The 19,262-nt window shown below is 36.6% G+C and overlaps 1 protein-coding gene across 8 annotated transcripts in view; it reads right to left on the bottom strand.

Annotated features, from left to right (window-relative positions):
- Positions 1 to 19,262, bottom strand: part of stxbp5l (syntaxin binding protein 5L) — a 160,728-nt gene that overhangs the window by 50,590 nt on the left and 90,876 nt on the right. For all 8 annotated transcript variants that reach the window (XM_039682068.2, XM_039682072.2, XM_039682069.2 and 5 more), the window contains exons 6-9: positions 7,515 to 7,578; positions 6,032 to 6,115; positions 2,989 to 3,112; positions 1,643 to 1,718 (exon numbers count right to left, since the gene is read on the bottom strand). In XM_039682068.2, coding sequence (XP_039538002.2) covers positions 1,643 to 1,718; positions 2,989 to 3,112; positions 6,032 to 6,115; positions 7,515 to 7,578 — 348 coding nt within the window. The remainder of the gene's footprint in view (positions 1 to 1,642; positions 1,719 to 2,988; positions 3,113 to 6,031; positions 6,116 to 7,514; positions 7,579 to 19,262) is intronic.

Genomic DNA, 19,262 nt, shown 5'->3' with positions numbered 1-19,262 from the left:
CCCGACAACATTATTTCAAGGTAAATGGAATAAACCATCTCAGAGTCGAACCATCAGGGCCCAGGCTGTCAGAGAGGGTCTAAACTATTGTAAAAAAATATATATATTTACAAACTTATAAATGATGGTTTAAAAAGTTAAAAACTTTTTAAATAAAAAGCCATTCTAATGTTATTTCAGGAATTCATAAATTGACAATAAACTTCTCAATCTTTTTTGAGGAAATAAACCCTTCAAATCTCCCTATTCGTTCGGGTCACATGACGTCACTGTAGCTTTGCGCCGCCATCTTTAATGTATTAATGTATTGAGCTCTGTTTTGTGTCTGAATGGACACACACAACTTAATGTTTAAATGTCTGTTTTGGAGAGTATTCATGTAAAATAAGTCGGTTATGTGTTTAACATAGCTATCATCCAGTCTCTTTGGTAGAGAGAGAGATGAGGAAAACAAACAAGCATGCAAATGGAAATGATCGCGGCCGGAAAACTTATCAAGCTTTTTTTATCGTGTGATTAAATGATTTATTGACTATCGCGACAGGCCAAATCCAGATTAATGACAGCTAATGTTAGCCGTGAGCTGTGACTAACAGCTGGCAAGCTACCAGCTGTTTGCCACTTAACTAACGCTACCTAGTCAGAGCAAACAACCACCAAAATCATACATTTGATTGTATTTTAATAATAAGTATTACATTTCCCATTATTAAATATTAATCCTTGGTGGCCAGGTGCCGCACTTTTACTCATCCAGCCACAGCACATTGATATGCATCGGTGCTCTTGAAAACCTTCAAGCGATCCCCAATGTAGCCTATGGGGAGGGGTTATGCACAAGATATATGTACATATCATGAAAGCCAAGTAAATTGAAATTGAAATTTTCTCGAGGTCCCTCCGTCTCTCTCTCTCATTCAAATGGGCAGTTTGGTCGGCCATACCGAGCGAGATCAGTCGTAAATATGGTGGCGTTCTGTTTGGAGTGACGTTCTTGTTTAGGGTAAAAGGTAAAACTTCCGAAATCTCTGTGTAAACACTGAGTGACGTACTCGCAAGTGATCACTTCCGGCGCATGCGCAGACCGAAGCACCCATGCCTTCAGATCAGTTGGACGTGGCTATGGTTACACAAGGTAAAAACGATATAAATAATGTTCATTTTCTCAAACAAACCACTCGTTTCGTGTCTTAGGCCATCAATGTGTACTTACATTTACGAGTCATTAAATCATGTTTAATTTTGACTTCTCTGTGCATGCTCTTTGAGGTGGACCCAGGGTGGACCCCCTAAACCTGCATTATATGACTGATAGACAACAACGGTTTGATCGAAAAATATCAAAATTGAAAATACTGTGGAAACAAAGACACCGACATCTTGGATGCCCTAGAGGTAAGCTAAAACATATCAAAAATGAATTTCAAAGTGAACTATCCCTTTAATGGGATTGTTTTATTTTGGTAACAACTCTCAAACTCACTGTGCTGATTGCTTGTTGCATTTCTTATCAAAGGTAACTCGTGCAGTGCTATAGAAGAAGATGCGGTAAGCTAGGCTAATTTTAGGCTGAGGGGTGAGGGGGTCAAGGTTCAAGAGTCACAGTTTGCTACTGATGTGACTTTTTAGTGTGTTCTCTTACCTGTTTCTGGAGGTCTTGTATTCGACCTTGAGAATGGGTTTACATGACTCTTTTCTACCGTCTCTCTGAGACTTGCCTGAAGAAAAAAAAAAACACGTTTTAAATGCATCACATTTTCACCTAAACCTTTCTTACGTTTATGTCTAGAACTTTCTGATTAATAAACGCTTTTCCCAGTGCGAGTGTGATCATCTTTATATAACCACTGAGCTCAAGGCCAGGACCCCAAACATAGCAGCAAAGATTGAGAGTGAATCACTTATTTCCAGTCAAATCAAACTTGCACACACACAGCGAACCCACACACTGAATCATCCTCCATAATGAACACACCTGGTGAGGGGGTGTTTTTGCTGACTACGTCAGAGTCAGATTTCACTAATAGATAGTGAGTCATGGGAGATGGGGTCTTTAACTGTCCCTGTGGGTTTACGTAGCTATACTTTGGGATCAAAATGTGGCCCCAGAAGGGAGTCAAGCCTGACAAAACCTAATTTGTTGGACAAATTTATTGAGGACATCCTTATTTGGAAAAACAATTCATTAATAAAACAATGTGAACAGACAAATGAAAAAAAAAAAAAAAAAAAAAAGGTCTTGTTTTAATACTTTCCCAAACATTGACGGAATTTTCTGCCAATCCATGTTTTCACAGCTATGGGCCAAGGGGTATAATTGTAGTCTTAGTCATTTTTTTTTTTTTTTTTTTTATGAAACTGTAAGACATTCAACTTTTTTTTTTTTTTTTTTTTTAAGCAGAGGCTCTGTTCTTATATATATTGCATGTTCAGATATTCATACAACAGAATATTCTGGGGAGCATTAAAGATTGGTGAAAATTATTTAAAAAAAAAAGCTAGAGGTGGGTGCGGGGAAAGAGTTAAAGGTTATTTTGGGTGTGGGTTTAGATTAGTATGTTGGAAATATAAATGGCTTTGTATGTATGCAGTTCAAGTCAAGTAATGTCACTTTTATATATATATATATATATATATATATACATATATATTCTATGGTCTATGCAAGTCTGAAACCGTAATTGTGACTGAAACCGTAATTGTGAAATGTAATCTTTTTAAACACAATAAAAATGATCATATGGCTTATTTATTTGTCCAGGCCTATTCATGTCTGTAAAAAAATAAATAAAATAAAAACATAATTTAAACAGAGCATGACTGTAATTTTGACTTGTTTCAGTAAAAAATAATTGATATTCAACTATCCTTAAATTTAATGAAGCACATTAAAAGGTTTAATGTTTATTTTAAACAACAGTGAATCAGCTTTGAATAAGATTGTTATTAATATTTGGGGGGGAAAAAATGCTTTATGTGTGTACCCACCATGAGGGAAGGTGACTTGAAAAGGTTTGGCTGTGTTTCTCAAATTCCACATGCTCAGACTGCCATCCGAATGACTGCACATGAACTGCCGGCCCTCGTGATGCCAGCTTACTGAATGAATGGCCTGACAGAGAGAATAGAGAAGCATGCAGGATTGCATTAACAAACATTTCAAATTTTGCCCATTTTAGAATACAACTCATTTATTTCATATTGTTAATTCGTGGCCTTTGTGAGAGGACAGGAAATAAGGAACTAAAGAACTAAAGAACTGCATAGTGTATGTGCATAAACATTGTGGCACAAGTTATATAATAATGTGAACAGTTCTTCCAAATGATTAGATTGATTTTTGAAGGATCATGTAGAAGACTGGAGTAATGATGCTGAAAATTCAGCTTTGCATCACTGGAATAAATTTCATTTTAAAATAAGTTATTTCATGTCGCAATAATGTTTCACAGTATTATGTTTTTACTGTATTTTTTTCAACATTGGCTGCATTTACACTGCAGTTCTTGATACCCAAATCCGTTTTTCTGACAATATCCGGTTTGACGACCCGCTTACATCATCTTTTAAAAGTGACCCTGCTGAACCTACCGAACATAGACGATCAGACCCGGAAAATTAAGTAAAACAGCATGAAATGCAATGGATGCAGATGCGAATAAAATTATCCAGTGTTTTTTCTTTCCACAATATTTTGAAAAGTCATCAAAACATTGGTCTCGTACGGTGGAAAAAAAACCCAGGAGAGGCACTGCAGCCACGAGCACTTCAAACCGTGCCTTCCCATATGTTGTGAAATGTCTTCAAATAAGGATTTATTTCTGTAACAACCCTGCATTTTTGCCTGGACTCTTCACCCCAAACACTCAAAAGACATGAAACCTCTGTATTGCTCCACTGTCTGTATCCTTTGTCTTCCATCGCGCCTATAATCAAGCACTATTTTAGTAACGTACGACTCGCATTTACTGGGGAAAATCCGAATTGTCTGCTTACATGGCACATGCAAATGCACGTAGGCGATCCGATTCACATCTGATTTATTACCACATATGAATGAGGCCTGAATCCGGTCTGAGAAAATCGGAATCCATGCGTTTTTTTTTTTTCCCCTGATTACACGTTCACCGGGAAAACAATCGGATTTTGGTCACTTGAACCATGTAGTGTAAACGAGGCCTAAGTGGACATCAGTGAACATAAGAGACTTCCGTCAAAAAACAATTCCAAAAAAAAAAATCTTACTGAGGGAAAAAGACAGAATTAACAATTGAAAAAAGTAAGAGAAGTGAAAAGAGGTATAATGAAATGTGTGCATCCACAATTTGGCTCCAGAAATTAGAGAACTGAAGACATGACTAATATTTCCTGCAGGTGAATGTCTCTCTCTCTCTCTCTCTCTCTGACCTTCATCCATCTAAGAGTCAATAATCCGATATCAGTAATTACTCCGCCATCAAAGCAGCCTGATCTCCACTCATCTACTCGCTAATGTCACACAGTAAATAATAAGTGAAATGATATTGGCACAGTCAGATTTATTTGATGTTAGTTGGGAGTGTGTATGAAAGAGGGTTTAAAGTGTTTGAGGGTGATGTTTAGTAGACTTTCAATGAATGAGAGGGAAAGAGATTTCAGTACCTTTCCTAATCTAATCCATTTCCTTTCAACATTAAATGACATGTCCTTTTATATCTTTTGTTTCATTCCCACTAACACGCATCTTTTCTCACTCTCTCGTTCAAAAGGCTTTCTATTTAAAGTACATTTTTCCCCACACGTGTGCATACCAGGCGGGCATCTAAAGCAGCAATTAGCAGACCCCTAGACATTTCCATTTATCCACTCTGACAAACGCTTGCCGAGCGACTGTGCCTGAGATTCCCTCCGCACAGGCAGCGCTGACAGATGATCAGAGGGTGCCGTCACCCAACTGAAGCCCGCAGTAAAGGGTTGGAAGGAGAAAAGGGCGAGTTTTTGGAAGGTTTTGTGCGTGCTGCTGTGAGCCAAGGGGCGCTGTGATTGAAACATGTTTTGGAAGGATGAATGCGAGCAGCTGGCTGCAGGAGGCAGTTCCCGTTTCAAAAGGAAGATAAAGTTGTGTGCCAAGCAGTGATTATGCCAAACACATCCACATGGCACAAGGCGGGAAATTAAATCAGAGAAGTGACTTGTGCTCAGTGTTGTTGTAAATCAGCAACAATGTGGGGGGAAAAATGAGCAGATGAGCCAAGTGCTTCGTACCAAAAGTAAATTTATTTGGACAATGGAGAGCGAGAGAGACGTCATTTTTTTATATAAATATAGCTTAGTTGTTTAGTTTTTTCTCCAATTTATTTTTGTTTGTCTTGTTTTTGGCTGAGGGCTGGATTATAAGATCCGCACACAGAGAGAGAGAGAGACTGAGACACAAAAAATAATATGAATGAAAATCATACACAAAGTGAGTGTGTGTACTCACAAACACTGCATGTACTGTAAAAACTTTATGAAATTATATAGAAAAACATTATTTATATACTGTATAGAACTATTTCTTGAAGAGGCTGTGATGCATGTTTTTCAGGATTTGTTGATGAATAGAAAGTTAAATAAAAAAAAGCTGAAAAATAATTGCCATCACAGGAATAAAATTACATTTTAAACTGTAATATTATTTCACAATATTATATAAAACTTCCAAAATCTTAAAAGGATACTCCACTTTTTTTTTTTTTTTTTTTTTGGAAATAGGCTCATTTTACAACTCCCCCAGAGTTAAACAGTTGAGTTTTACCGTTTTCAAATGCATTCAGACGATTTTCTGATATCAAATGCATTTGAAAACGGTGAAACTCAACTGTTTAACTCTGGGCGAGTTGTAAAATGAGCCTATTTCCAAAAAAATTGGAGTATCCCTTTAACAACCCAATTTGAACAGTAGTGTACATAATCTATTATTATGGAAGTTTTACGCTTTTAAAAAAAGTTTTTTAAAAAAAGTTTTGAATTTAAAAAGAAAAAAAAAAAGTGACAATCACTTGACACTCACCTCATCATAGTATATCCTGAAGTCAGCTCTTTTGACCCTCAGGTCCCACATTACTATTGTACCGCTCTCAAAACCTATCAGCAACTGAGGGACACACACAGAGGAGAGAGAGAGAAAGAGAGAGAGAAAGCAGGAGTCTATAAATACCAAATGGACGGCAATAAATAGTAGAAACAGAGCTGTGTTACAAATGTCAAGAGCTTGTTGGCTGTTTTGGTTTAGAACAGAACTAACACACTGCTCATTGGGCATACTTATTATTTAACCGGAAAAGATAAAAACGCACCCTTGCTTGAGACTGGGAATCCTCTCGCTGTCACAAACATTGGCAGAATGTGTTGGACAAAAATACTGAATTTCAAAATTGGTTCCTTCTCAGTTCACGAGTGTGAATTTGAATTTAATTAGCCACACCTTACAATAAGCTGAACTGGAGTTTGAATTGGAACAAAAGGAAAATAAATGTCATCACATTTTAACAGTTTTTCCTTTAAACCAAATTCAGATTCAAATTCTGCATCCTATCAATCAGACATGGGACTGTCTCCACCTTTATTATTGTCTGTGCTACAGCATATTTTCTATTTTGTATACGTTTTCAAAACCTTATCGGTTTCCCAAGCTCATCCGTATCAATTCCCACAATGCATTTGATCTTCTGTGACTACTGCAGTAACCACAGCGGTTTTCTCCAATTATTTTCTTGGAAGATGACCCTTGCAGTATCCACTTCAAAATGCCATGGCTCCTCCTGGAGATGGCAGATCAGGAAATGCTTTAAAGGAATCGTTAACCCGGAAATTAACATTTTATCAATTACCTCTTTTTCGTTCTATCCCTGTATTAGGTTCATCTTGTCTTATGTTATGAAGCACAAGAGATGTGAGGCAGAATGTCCAAGCTGTTCATTTCCATACCTTGAAAAGTGGACGGTGAATTATACTGTGAAGCAGAAGCACCAAAAGACATATTTGTCCTTTTTGGAGCTTGGAAATATAAATCATTATCCACTTTCATTGTACTGCTCAGACTTTCTGTCAAACATCTCCTATTTTGTTCCATGGAAGAAAGAAAGTCATACAGAGTCAGAAAATATGAGGGATATGATGTCGTTTCAAATTGTCGTTTATCCTTTAATCAATTGTGAATTTGAATGCATGTGAGAGAGAAGTTTAGCATGTATCCTCAACACAAGATGTTAACACCAGTAGTTGGGGTGAACATCAGGTCACATAACAAGTGTGTGCGTGCGTGTGTGTGTATCCTGATGAGTGTTAATGAATCGGAACTGTGCCAACGCATGCAAAGTAGCTTTTATAAAGAACTCCAGCAGTCATGCTAAAGAACACTAATGCATTTTTTTTTTCATATTGAGAAGGCTTTGTGCTCACTAGTTCTTGGTTGTATAAAAAAGTTTTGAGCTCTTGATTCAATAGAAAAATGAGAGAAAGAGAGAGAGAGAAAAAAGAAATGCATTCCTCACCTTTCCCTCATCTTTTGGACTGTCACTTAGATGAACAACAGGGCCTGGATGTGTCTTCGTTGATCTGAGAGGGAGAGAGAAAAAGAAAAACTCCTTCAAAAGCTAGCAGGATTATGAATGACACATTCTCTGTGCTTGTGGTTTGTAGATCATGTCTGTTAGCTCTGAGGTCATTTATATGCTAGCATTCACATAAATGTTGTCAAAATAAACTTACTACTAAAAAAACACACTTGAAATGTACTGTACAGTCTTTCTCTTCCTGGGAAATGGACCAAAACCATTAATGAAATCCTCTTTTGTTCAGGGGTGACTATGAATAGCAAAAAGCAAATTGTTAAGTTGTTAGCAAGAATAGTTACAATAGGAAATACATTAAGACACAGAAACACATTACATTGTCATATCACTCATGGGGTCTTTTAGGAACAATATTACCAAAGTCAATTAACTAATAACCATATCTCTGGTTTTGCAGTAATCTCTTGCTTTTAGCCAGAGCATAAAATGTGTAGGCAGTTTTTCAAACATTAATTTGAACAGAGATCTATAGAAGAATACGAATAATAAGGAGAATTCGATTTTTGTCAAACTACAGGGAACTGGTAAATGCCAGAAAGTTCTGAAAGTGTTTCAGCAAAATTGGGCACATCAAGGTCTTCTTTTCAGCACAATTTCACAGGCACAGAGCGACAGGTCAGAAAATGTGCTCTGACAGCCTCCAGTGAAATGACTTCCTTGGTATTGTGTGAGGATGTGCCAAGTACAAGAGGAAAATATTAAAGTGACGGTCAGAGTGAGATGGACACAAAGGAGTTTTATACGTAAGCAATAAGGTACAAGGGCCTGAAGGGCGTTGTTCAGCCCTTGGCAGTTGGCACGACACGAACCCTTCAGCCGTTACTTATTCAATCAAGATTCAGCACTTGCCTTGAGTAACCTTATTGCTTTTATAAAATGGCTACCACACCATAAAAATATTAAAGTAAAAAAAAAATAAAAAATGTATTAGTGCATGAAGTAAAATCACTAAAAGCCTTCCTTCCGCACAAAAAAAAAAAAAAATAGTCCCTGACCGTGAACAGCAACAACGTTCCAATGTGTAATATGTATGAAAGCTCAAATAAAAACTACATAGGAACTGCAGTGGTGCGCAGTGATAAATAGAACCGTTGTGTGAAGCCTAAATAGACTACTTAAAGCAAGGAAATGTTGCTCCTATTGTTGAATGACAGTGGATTATGAACTCGCCAAAATGAAAAAAAAAAACAACAACAATATAATAAAAGGGAAATTTGGCACTGGGATATCAAGGAAAACTAAGGGCTACTACTTTTACTTTTACTATTCAACTTTTATGGCTAAAATGCTTTGTGAATTACTCTTAGTGAAAAAAAAATTAGGAGTCTGGGAGTGACACGCCCATTATTTTCGGAGTTGCTCCTAAATTTGCCAGTTAGGAGCTTTTTTTAGCCATAAAATTCTTTGTGAATACGGCCCCTGGTCTGCAGTACTCAACAGCACACGTTTTAGCACCACTTACTAACATAAGAATATAACATTATGCAGAAATATAAATGCTATGATAATTATTTAACTGAAATAACGTGTATTTTGGAGCTTATCATTAACATGTTGGCATACTTATTTGAGCTACTATTTGCCTAATCTTTCCTGGTGTATATGGCATATACATTTTGTACATATTTCAAATGAATTGTAATGATTCTTTCAAACCTAACAAGGACATACCCAAAATAAAATTCTTGTTCATGAACCTTAGGGTTTTCTGAGGTTTTCTTGTCCAAGTAAGGAGAAATAAAGATGTAAATAGCTGACAAATATTTTAATTATTATTTAAATATATATATATATATATATATATATATATATATATATATATATATATATATATATATATATATATATCATTAATTATTTGCTAATAAGCCTAAAAAATGTATATTTAGATGTAATACTTTCCTTTATTACAACTTATCTTAAACTTAAAACTTAAGCTGCAGAATTACTGCAGAAAAAAGTTTGCACCTTCGGCACGTCACTTGCTTTATACGCATACTAAAACAAATCTGTCATCATCATCACCCTCATGTCACTCAAACACGCCACAGATTTATTATAAAAATGTCAGGAACAAAAATATGTGGTGGTCAGTGGTTGTCAAGTTCAAATGTGCTTGGATTATTAAAAAAAGTCATATATTAGGTTGGGATTTGAAGTTTGGAATGCTAAATGAAAAGTGTACCATGAGACAAACATGCCTGGCATATATATTGAACTTGAGACACACATAACAGTAGATACACATCTCTGTCTGCCTCTCCTGCTGTAAATGTTATTGGACTAGTCATTGCAGAGATGGTTGGCCAACAAAAACCAGAGTATCTCATAATGCTTCTGTAAATGAACAATACGCTAAAGACCAAGAGAACTATTCGATCTTTTCTTTCTCGGCTTGTTTTACTTTGTCATGTTAGTGGGCTTCCCCATGGAAACATTCATCACGTGTCGCCTCCAGAATGCTGAGGATACTTTTGTCAACTCATCATTTTTGTATCAATGCTGCTGAGTCTGCAAGAGTTGCCAAGAGCAAAATAAGAGGACAAGTGGACAAGCTATACGTGACAATTTCAGTCCACTCTTGCAACATACACTCAGACCAAGATGGTTTATATAAATTTGCCATAGGATAGGATTCCCATTCATCTCGATGGCAGTTCCAAGCTCTTCACTAGCAATTATTTGTAGATGATACTTCAAAGGCAGGAGACCAGCTTCCAAAAAAAAAAAAAAAAAAAATCAAAGGATTTCAAAGGAAAACGTGGCTTTTTTGGCCCCATGATGAAGGAATAGCAGGTGCTAAATGGACCATACAGTACTAAGTGATCTATAACCCTGTGGCTCATTCATCAGGTTTAATGCACTAAAAAACCATCCTTGTCAACCTTTTCTTGGGAAAAAAATTCCACTGTTTTCACTCAAAGCAAAACAATGTCTGGCAATATAATATATATATATATATATATATATATATATATATATCCACAAGATTTTGTCATTTAACCGTCTGGGGTCCAAGGTGTATTTGGGGTCCTTGAGATGTTCTGACATGCCCTGACATTTGTGGGGGGGTTTTTCAGTTGCTTATAAACATATTAATGGCACAGGTGAAATTACACTCTATTTAGCACAAACAGGGCTACCATAATATGTGAGCAACATGTATGTACATGTTTGTATATTTGAGAGAATATTGTTTATGTGTGGTTATTGAAAAAAACTAAAAATAAAAGTTTTTGAAATAAGGCCACAAAACACATAAAAAATATGCATCCACAAGACTTTTGACTAATGGATGTGGTGGCCTAGAGTTTTTTCTTCAAAATGATCTGAAAATCATCCAGTCTAATCGTTCACATAACACTGTGAATTGGGTTATATTGTGAAAAACATTTTTTTTTTTTGCCAAGACAATATGCGAATGGAAGTAAACAGGCCAGACCTCATCATGTATAATTAGGTGATTCTCACCTGAGAGAGACAAAGACACATAATAATGAGCCTTTCATTCGGGTGAGTCAGACAAGAAAAAATTGAAAGGACAGCATTTTTACATATAAAATCAAAATATTAATGAAAGTCAAAAATCCATTTTTAGTCATACCTGGAAACAAATCCTGGTCAAATAGGTTGCATGGGTCATTGTGTAGAACTGGTTCAAAGTTAGAGTTGGAAACATCTTGAAAAGAAAATTCTTTTTCCATATAAAATATTATTTTTAAAGTAGCCCATTTACATTTTTTTCATACATAGTTAGTAGAAGTTACAGTACAAGTTAAGGATTCATTATTTTGACAGCTTACATTGGCTAACAGTTGATTAGTTACAAAACATAGTATATATTTAACATGTGAGCACTTAAGAATAAACAACTTACATCAGTTACATCCGTGTGCTCCTCGAAATGAAACAGGTAACTTTACCAGGATTATTATGACAGTATTATTCCTCATAGCGCAGCAAGACGAGGTAAAGGTTAGATTTGTGATAAACTGGATGTTTTATCCAGCTGATGTGGGTGTTTTCATGGCTTGCCTCAACATTACCTTTTGAATAGTGCGTGCTCTCAGTGGGCGGGGTCACATTAACACGTCGTATGCTATAATTAGGTGAAAGAAAAAAGACTGACATCTCTTTTCATTTAGATTACAACTGAGAATAGTTGCTTTTTTATATAAATCACTTCGTTTAAAAGAAGAGAATTTCAGCTTCATAAAGAGAAATATTTCGTATTTACTGAGAGTTCATTTTTCGGACGCGTTTCAGAAAGATTTTTGCAGAGACAGAGTGAGCTCAAAATGCACCATTTTACAAAAACACAAGGTTTTGATGTTAATAAGAGTGTACACAAAAAAGAAGACCCTCTATAGTTTATAATCATGTATTGACCATGATTCCTTGATTGATTACAATCAAGCAGTGAAGAGGAAGCATTCAGAAAATCATTTCATTGTCTCAGTGCAGGTGATTCTGTATACACAGTGCATCTAATCTACAAGACAGCTTTTCTGTGTTGTTACATCACATCGCCTCACAGCCACAGCACAAAAACACATGCCTCCTCAAACACCTCATCCACTCCAGTAGTCCTTTATCTTCAGCCCGCAGTCCCTTTGTCTACTGCATGTTTCTCACAAAGGCTGCTTCGATCCGCACCACTTCTCATAATCGACTGACCTTCAACTCCACCAGAACACGACCTGTCCATCACACTAACTCCATTTCTGCAACAACTCTTTTCTTGACTCTGGGTTTATGCAGTGCTATTATTTATTTTTTCTTCCTCCTCTTCCTCATTCTACATTTTATACCAGTAAGGTAAATACAATAAAGCTTTTATCTTAAATAAAATTAAATTATTTTACATATATATATTTCTCTAATTTAAACAATTAAGGTTTATGAATTAGTCTTGATTAGGGTAAGAACAATGAATATATAATTTACGCTAAAAACAAAAGCAAAAAAAAAATCTAACAGAAAAACAAAAAGCTTTTTTAAAAATACTGTAAATGTTGTGACATTGTTTATTTTATTTTACTTTTTACATTTATTACATACAAATACATAACATGTCCAAACAAACCGATTGACTTATGACCGATTCACCATTGCATTTACCAGTAGGGCCTAACTGGGCCAAGCCAACAGGTGAAATATTCAACCATTAGAAAGTTGTGACCAAATTCAAGTAGTTTTGAGTCAGCCAGTGAGACATCGCCTAGAGAGAGGGGAGGGCAACCTTTGGAGAGTGTTCCGTTTGTTTGCAGTGTCAGGAAATGATGAAATAGAGTAATTCTATTACAGAAAGACAAAGGCAGAAAGGATAAAGGACAGATATGTCATCCCTAAACGAGTCTCTGTCTTGCTGGGCTTCAAATATACTTTCAGTTTGATGGAATGTCCAGCACAGTGTTGAGTCTCTATTCAGCTTTACTTACTTTCTCTCTGCTCTTTCCATGATGCCTGTTATTGTGATCAAACACACTGATATTCATCATGACAGTGCCATAATGCACTCCTCTTCCTCTGTTCATCTCTATCTAGAAGAACACAGAGCAGGCCATTTAACTTCTCTCTCTGAACGACTAGAAGTAACTTTCCAACTACCATTAGCAGTCTGTCTGCTTAATATCTGCTAACAGTTTATTTTGATGGTTCCCATACAGGCATTTTACTGACTATGAACTCAGCAAGTAGTGCACAACCTAACGTGGGGCTAATTATAACACATTTATTTTAAATACTTCCACACATGCTAGCATGACGCATGCAACTAGATGCCATATCAACACTACATAGAGAAAAAAAAATCAGAAATCTTTGGAAGATATGACTGAACATTTATTTAACCATATCAAAAGTAAATTTATTGTTTATTTTTCATCTCTGTTTTTTTGTGTTTATGTAAAATTAGACAAATCAGATTTTATTTAATCTCCGATCTGTTACAGTTGAGAGACACAAGCAGGGTCTTAATCTCAGTTGCGCAGATGTGGAACGTTGTAACATTGCATAACAATGTGCCCTTGAGAAACAATGAAACCATGAGAAAAAGTTGAATAAAGACAGAGTCAGTATTCAAAAAATAATGATTTATTATTATGTTTTGAACTATGCTGCATAGCTGTGTTTTGCGGTGTTTATTGTCAAACTCAAAAAAAAATCTTATTTTAAAATTATTTTAAAATCTTAAAAAAAGTCATTATTTTATATGAAAAGGCTAATAATTGTATTTTATTGAGAACATTTTATTTTTTGTGATATTTTTTGATTAGATCAGATAACATATGAAGAGTTCAGATGCAAAAGCCTCTAAGTGCCATTTGAAATTTTCTTCTAGAATGATCATTTTTATCAAGCTTGTATATTTAAGTTCAGTAATTTCATTTAAATGGCAATGATAATTACCTATTAATTGTTATTTAAGTGAAATTACTGAACTTAAATATGCAAGTTTGATAAAAATCCTCATTAAAGAAGAAAATTTCAAATGGCATTTAGAGGCTTTTGCATCTGAACTCTTCATATGAACTGTCATATGGTCATGTTACAACGTAGCCTACTTATGGGGTATGTTTTCACATTTCACTTACAATCTTCCGGGGTATATCAAGAAAAAGGTATACATTGTGCTTAATAAAAACACATAATTGTACTAGACGTGTGAAATTAATGTGGGAAAAAAATAATACTCTAAACCCCAAGTAGGTTTACTCAAACTGAGAGTCAAAAAGCCCACTCTCCCCATGTCAACTTATTCAACTAACCTAACCCTATCCTAATAGTTTACTAAAGAGAGATAGTTTCAATGTAGTTGAAAAGTGCTACAGAAATTGTGGTTTAACATTTTGGTTTTAACGATTTTGGTATGGTTTCAACTTAAAATTTCAATATTCTAATTAATAAAAACTAATTAATAGTCATAAGCTTATGTTCATGAGCATTTTCCATTGTCTTACAATCAAGCACATCCTCACCTCCGAACCTAGCTTCTCTTCAAGCAAGCAGACAGACTAAATTAAACACATCATGTCTGGCTGGGTGTGTGTGTGTGTGTGTGTGTGTGGGCTAGTCTAACAGTAAAAAAGCACAAGATATGTGTAAGTGAGTGTGTGTATGTTTACAAAGAACAGAAGAGTAAATTGAGAACAGGAGGTCCCTGCTTATCAGCTGAAAAACAAGCCTCTTCTCCCTCACTGTTATCTTCCCTCACTACCTGTGTGATCACATAAGCCTCAGGAAAAAATACTCAGAGATGCATATGCAGCGACTCATGGCTGGATCAGAGTCACGGTCTAGAGCGCGGCTGTCTTTCGCATCCTATTTGGTCATCAAATCCAAAAGCTCTCATTTATTGTTAACTCATCGTTTGAAAGCAAACGTGAGGAGCATGCTAACGTTAGCTCGCTAGCTGTGAGCGCGTTCTCTCTGTTTGAGTCCAACTTCAAAGGCTATGATAAGAGTCACTGAAGTGCTTTCAGTGCTTGCAGTGGTTGCCGTGGCAATGGTGGCAGCAATCTCATTCAGGATAATAGCTTTGGATATTATGGTGAAGATCCGGAAATTGGTTGGTAGCAATTTGGTGATTTGAAAAGCTTGAGGGTACTGAAGAGTATTTTCTGCTGGATAGATATGTTTGTACAACTTCTTTATACGAATAAGATTTTTACCCTTGTGCATCTGATTGTTGTAGCTGTGTGTCTGTCTGTCTCTCTATCCATCTATCTGTCTGTCTGTCTATCTATTTGTAGGAAGATTACATACATCAGTTAAATCATACTTCGAGAATCAAATTTTTTGTTATTATAGCTTCATGAGGGTTGACAAACCTAGTTAGGATCAACATGAAGGGAAATTCTGGGAAATTAAAACCATTAAAAGCTTTAATAGGCTTGAGAGGCACTGACGCGTGTCTGAAATTTCCTGAGAATCATTAGAAGCGAAGTTATGTAAAAACATCAGTCTTGTATAAAAAGATTTGAACATCATAACAGACAATCCACACTTTAGAACGTGCAGCATGACCTAGAACATGAAATTCTTTCATGGCATTTCCAAAGATGTTGAAAGTCTCAAACAGATTACTTGGAAATGTAGGCGTGACGTTAGCTTACTGCTGCGAGGCAGATCCGTGGAGTACTGATTATGTTTAGGATCAGGGTTCCCAGCATGCTCAGCAAGCCCTTCAGATATCTTCAGAACAGGCACAGAGCTTTAAGATAAACTGTGCAGAATCGAGACTAGCGCACACAACATGCAGCGAAGTTCCTTATGGTTTGAGGAGCTGCACAATTGAAGGGTGTCACACAAAAAAAAAAGAAAAAAAAAGATGAAAAACAGATCTGATGGAGCGAGCAATACAGGCTGAAGGAAACTGATTTCAGTGTAGCGCAGCGTGGAATTGTTGGAGGTTGTGAGGTTACAGGATCTCAGTTAATCCTTCAGACCCTGTTGAATCCCTCTCCAGTTTTCATCTCCCTTACTTATTCATGTTCGAGACAAGAGGAAGAAAAACAAATCTCGGGCTTCTCTTCCATCCTTGTACTTGATTTCCATCAGATGACGCTTGCTGTCGGCGCACAGGGGCCGAGTTCATATTTATTCATATTTATTTATTGAAATGAGCTGCACTTTGCCTCTTTAAAGGGGAATTCTCTCAATACCAGGAGTATGTGCATGCATTCATCTTCACCTATTCTCAAACATCACTGGAAAAAAGGGATTCTTTCTTGTTTAAAAACTGACAGGTTTGTAGAACAAGCGAACACTGTCATGAAAGCCATGGCAGAGAGCACCATGTACAAACAACTGGGCAATCCACATGCATTCCACAAAAACAATGACGTGAGAAATACAATGAGACAATGAGAAATACTGTAATTCTTACGTACAGAGATACAAGTACATTTTAAGTTTTTCACTCAAAGGACAACTCCAGCGCAAAATGAACCCTTGGTCTAATAACACATTGGTACCTAGTCAACCGTTCTCCTGAGATTTTTTTTCATGATAATCAAAAGTAAAAAGTTTTATCTCTAAAAACTGTTTAGCTTCTAATGCTAGTATATAGTAGCCTGGCTGCACCCTCCTACGCACTTCCGCTCAATTTCATTTTACTTCAGTACTACGTCTGGGACCGCTCCATATCCTTAGGTTTCCAGAAATCAATTTTTTGTAGGACCAATCAGCAAATAGAGGGAGTGGCTGAGAACGATGACGTTGATGTAGTGCGTCAGTTTGAGTGCAGTAATGGCAGCGGAGAAAGACGTGAGAAAAGCCAGTCGGTCCGTTGTTGGTAAAGAAACTGCCGAATATACAGAATTTAAAGCCGGATTGTTATCATCTCACCTCTTGTTGCACAACGGAGGACCAAGTGAAGGAGGCAGAAAGGTTGGAAGTTTGTGCTGGGCAGCTCGTGCACGATGACCGTGACATTTTGGACTTTAGCCTGGTGTTCGCGGTGTTCGGAAGCCCCGAGTCCTGGCTGCTAAACTATTGTTGAAGATCCGCTCAGGAGTCGTGTCAGTCGCTCAGATTCCCAACAGTAAATTTACTGATTCTTGTGATGAACATTTTGAGCCCCTTTGTGTACTCGTGCAGGAGGTTGGTGTGTCAGTTTTACATGTTGTAAATCATACAAATTGGTTGTGATTAAAAAAAAAAAAAAAAAAAAAATTGTCTTAAATAAAAATTTGAAAACCCATACTTTGGAGACTATATTTGATTTTCAGTTTTAGATGTCAATGGTTAATTTGTTTTAATAAAAAAAAAAAACTAAATGCCATATAAAAATGTACAAACACATACTTTGAAGACCATAATTAAGGTAATTAAGAAACAAAAATATGTAATATGAAAAATTGTTGTTTATTACACATCTGCAGATAGAGACAGACTGATCATTCACTGTAGCTGCTACAGCATTTGCGGCAGATCAGAAACGACCACAGCGGCGTATTTGTAATGATTAGACACAGCTTCGACCATTGACTGAATAATCACTGTCCTTCATGTCAAATATACATTTCGAATTAATAATTGTTCCTAGATTAACAAAACCTGCAGCTCTCGTTGACTGAAATCCTATTGTAAATTTAATCATCTGATCATTCGGAGTTCGGACTTGTTGTTTCTTTTACTGTCTATGGTTGTTTCGGCGCATGACATACGTCACTCACGACCACACATTAGCGATTGGCTATGGCAGATCGTGAGTGACTCTGGGCAGATCCAATAGATTTGAACTTTAATAGTGAACCCGCCTACAATGAAGGAAACGTTTCTCAATTGAGGGAGGCCAGACTCTATGTACAAATGAAATGTACTAGAGTCTGGTTGAACCAGGCTAAGTATATAGGGCACAGAGTAATGAAAAATAAAAATTGCTAGTTAATACCACTAACAAGGCTCAAAAAAGCCCCACACTGACACGGTAACATAATGAAGGTCCTTACATGCAAACCGAAGCATTGAGAACACTGTTAGTGTACAGAAAGTTTAATAAGAAGATATTTTATAAAAACAGGCCACTTCGCGTATACAGGCAGGAGCCGTCTTTGAAAAACAGTCTCGACCAGTCAAACCACACAAACGACAAAGAAAATTATGAAAATACCATCAAGCACATTAAAAAAGCCCATCAGCATAAGCAAAAACAAGGATCAAGTTCTCTCATTTAAAAAATACAGATGTACTAGCGCACACACTCGATGTGCCACTGAGCTACTTGAAGAGGTAAGGGGATTGTGGGTAAAGTATTTGTAGTGGGTCGCAAGCAGGCAATAGGAGATCTGCATGTCCTTCAGAAATGCATCCACAGTTAATGCTACTGTTAATGCCTGTAAGCAGGGATGCCGCCAAGAGCCTCTTGTGTAGAAGGAGACTTGATAGACACTCACAAGCTATTTGCTTGTCAGATTATCACTCATGACAGTGAGGTGTTGGTGTTGACTAACACATTTATTCATGAAAAGAGCCGTAGATGAGTGCAAACCAACCGTTGTTTGTGTGTTTCAGTGTGTCTAAGTGTGTAACTGTAGACAGACAGGTAAAAGGGATCATCTGGGGTTTAACATGTTTAAAAGTGACATTTTGTTTATTTTTCAGCAAGGATGTAGTTTACATTTGTGGATTTTGTGAAAGATCTGTTTAGGCTATACCCCCTTTCGATCTATAAAGAATGAAAATGGTAAATGGACTGCATTTATATAGCGCTTTCACAGACCCAATGGCCACCAAAGCACTTTACATTTTGCCTCACATTCACCCATTCATACACCGACGGTTGGGGTTGGTGTCTTGGTCATGGACACCTCGACACTTGGTCAGGTGGAACCGGGTATTGAACCACCAAGAACCACTGAGCCACTGCCGCCCCAAAATTTGAAAATTATTTCATTGTGACACTTACAAACAATAAATGTGAAAAAAGAATGAAAATTTTGTCATTACTTAGACTAATTTACTCACCCTATTGATCCATATGCAATATGATGTGAGACTGACCGTCTTTCTTTCATTGTAAACAAGGAAAAAACGATTTACAGTGAATGATGACTCAAGTTTCAGTATTTGTCCTCACTCAAAAAAAAAAAGTCATGATTCAAGAAACTTGGAACATAAAGTTGAACAAATAATAAATACAATATATGGATTCTGGAAGCA

The sequence above is a fragment of the Pimephales promelas genome, chromosome 7 (assembly GCF_988280905.1).
Source record: "Pimephales promelas chromosome 7, fPimPro1.hap1.1, whole genome shotgun sequence".
In the NCBI taxonomy this organism is placed as follows: Eukaryota; Metazoa; Chordata; class Actinopteri; order Cypriniformes; family Leuciscidae; genus Pimephales; species Pimephales promelas.
This window is presented reverse-complemented; position numbering and strand designations above follow the sequence as displayed.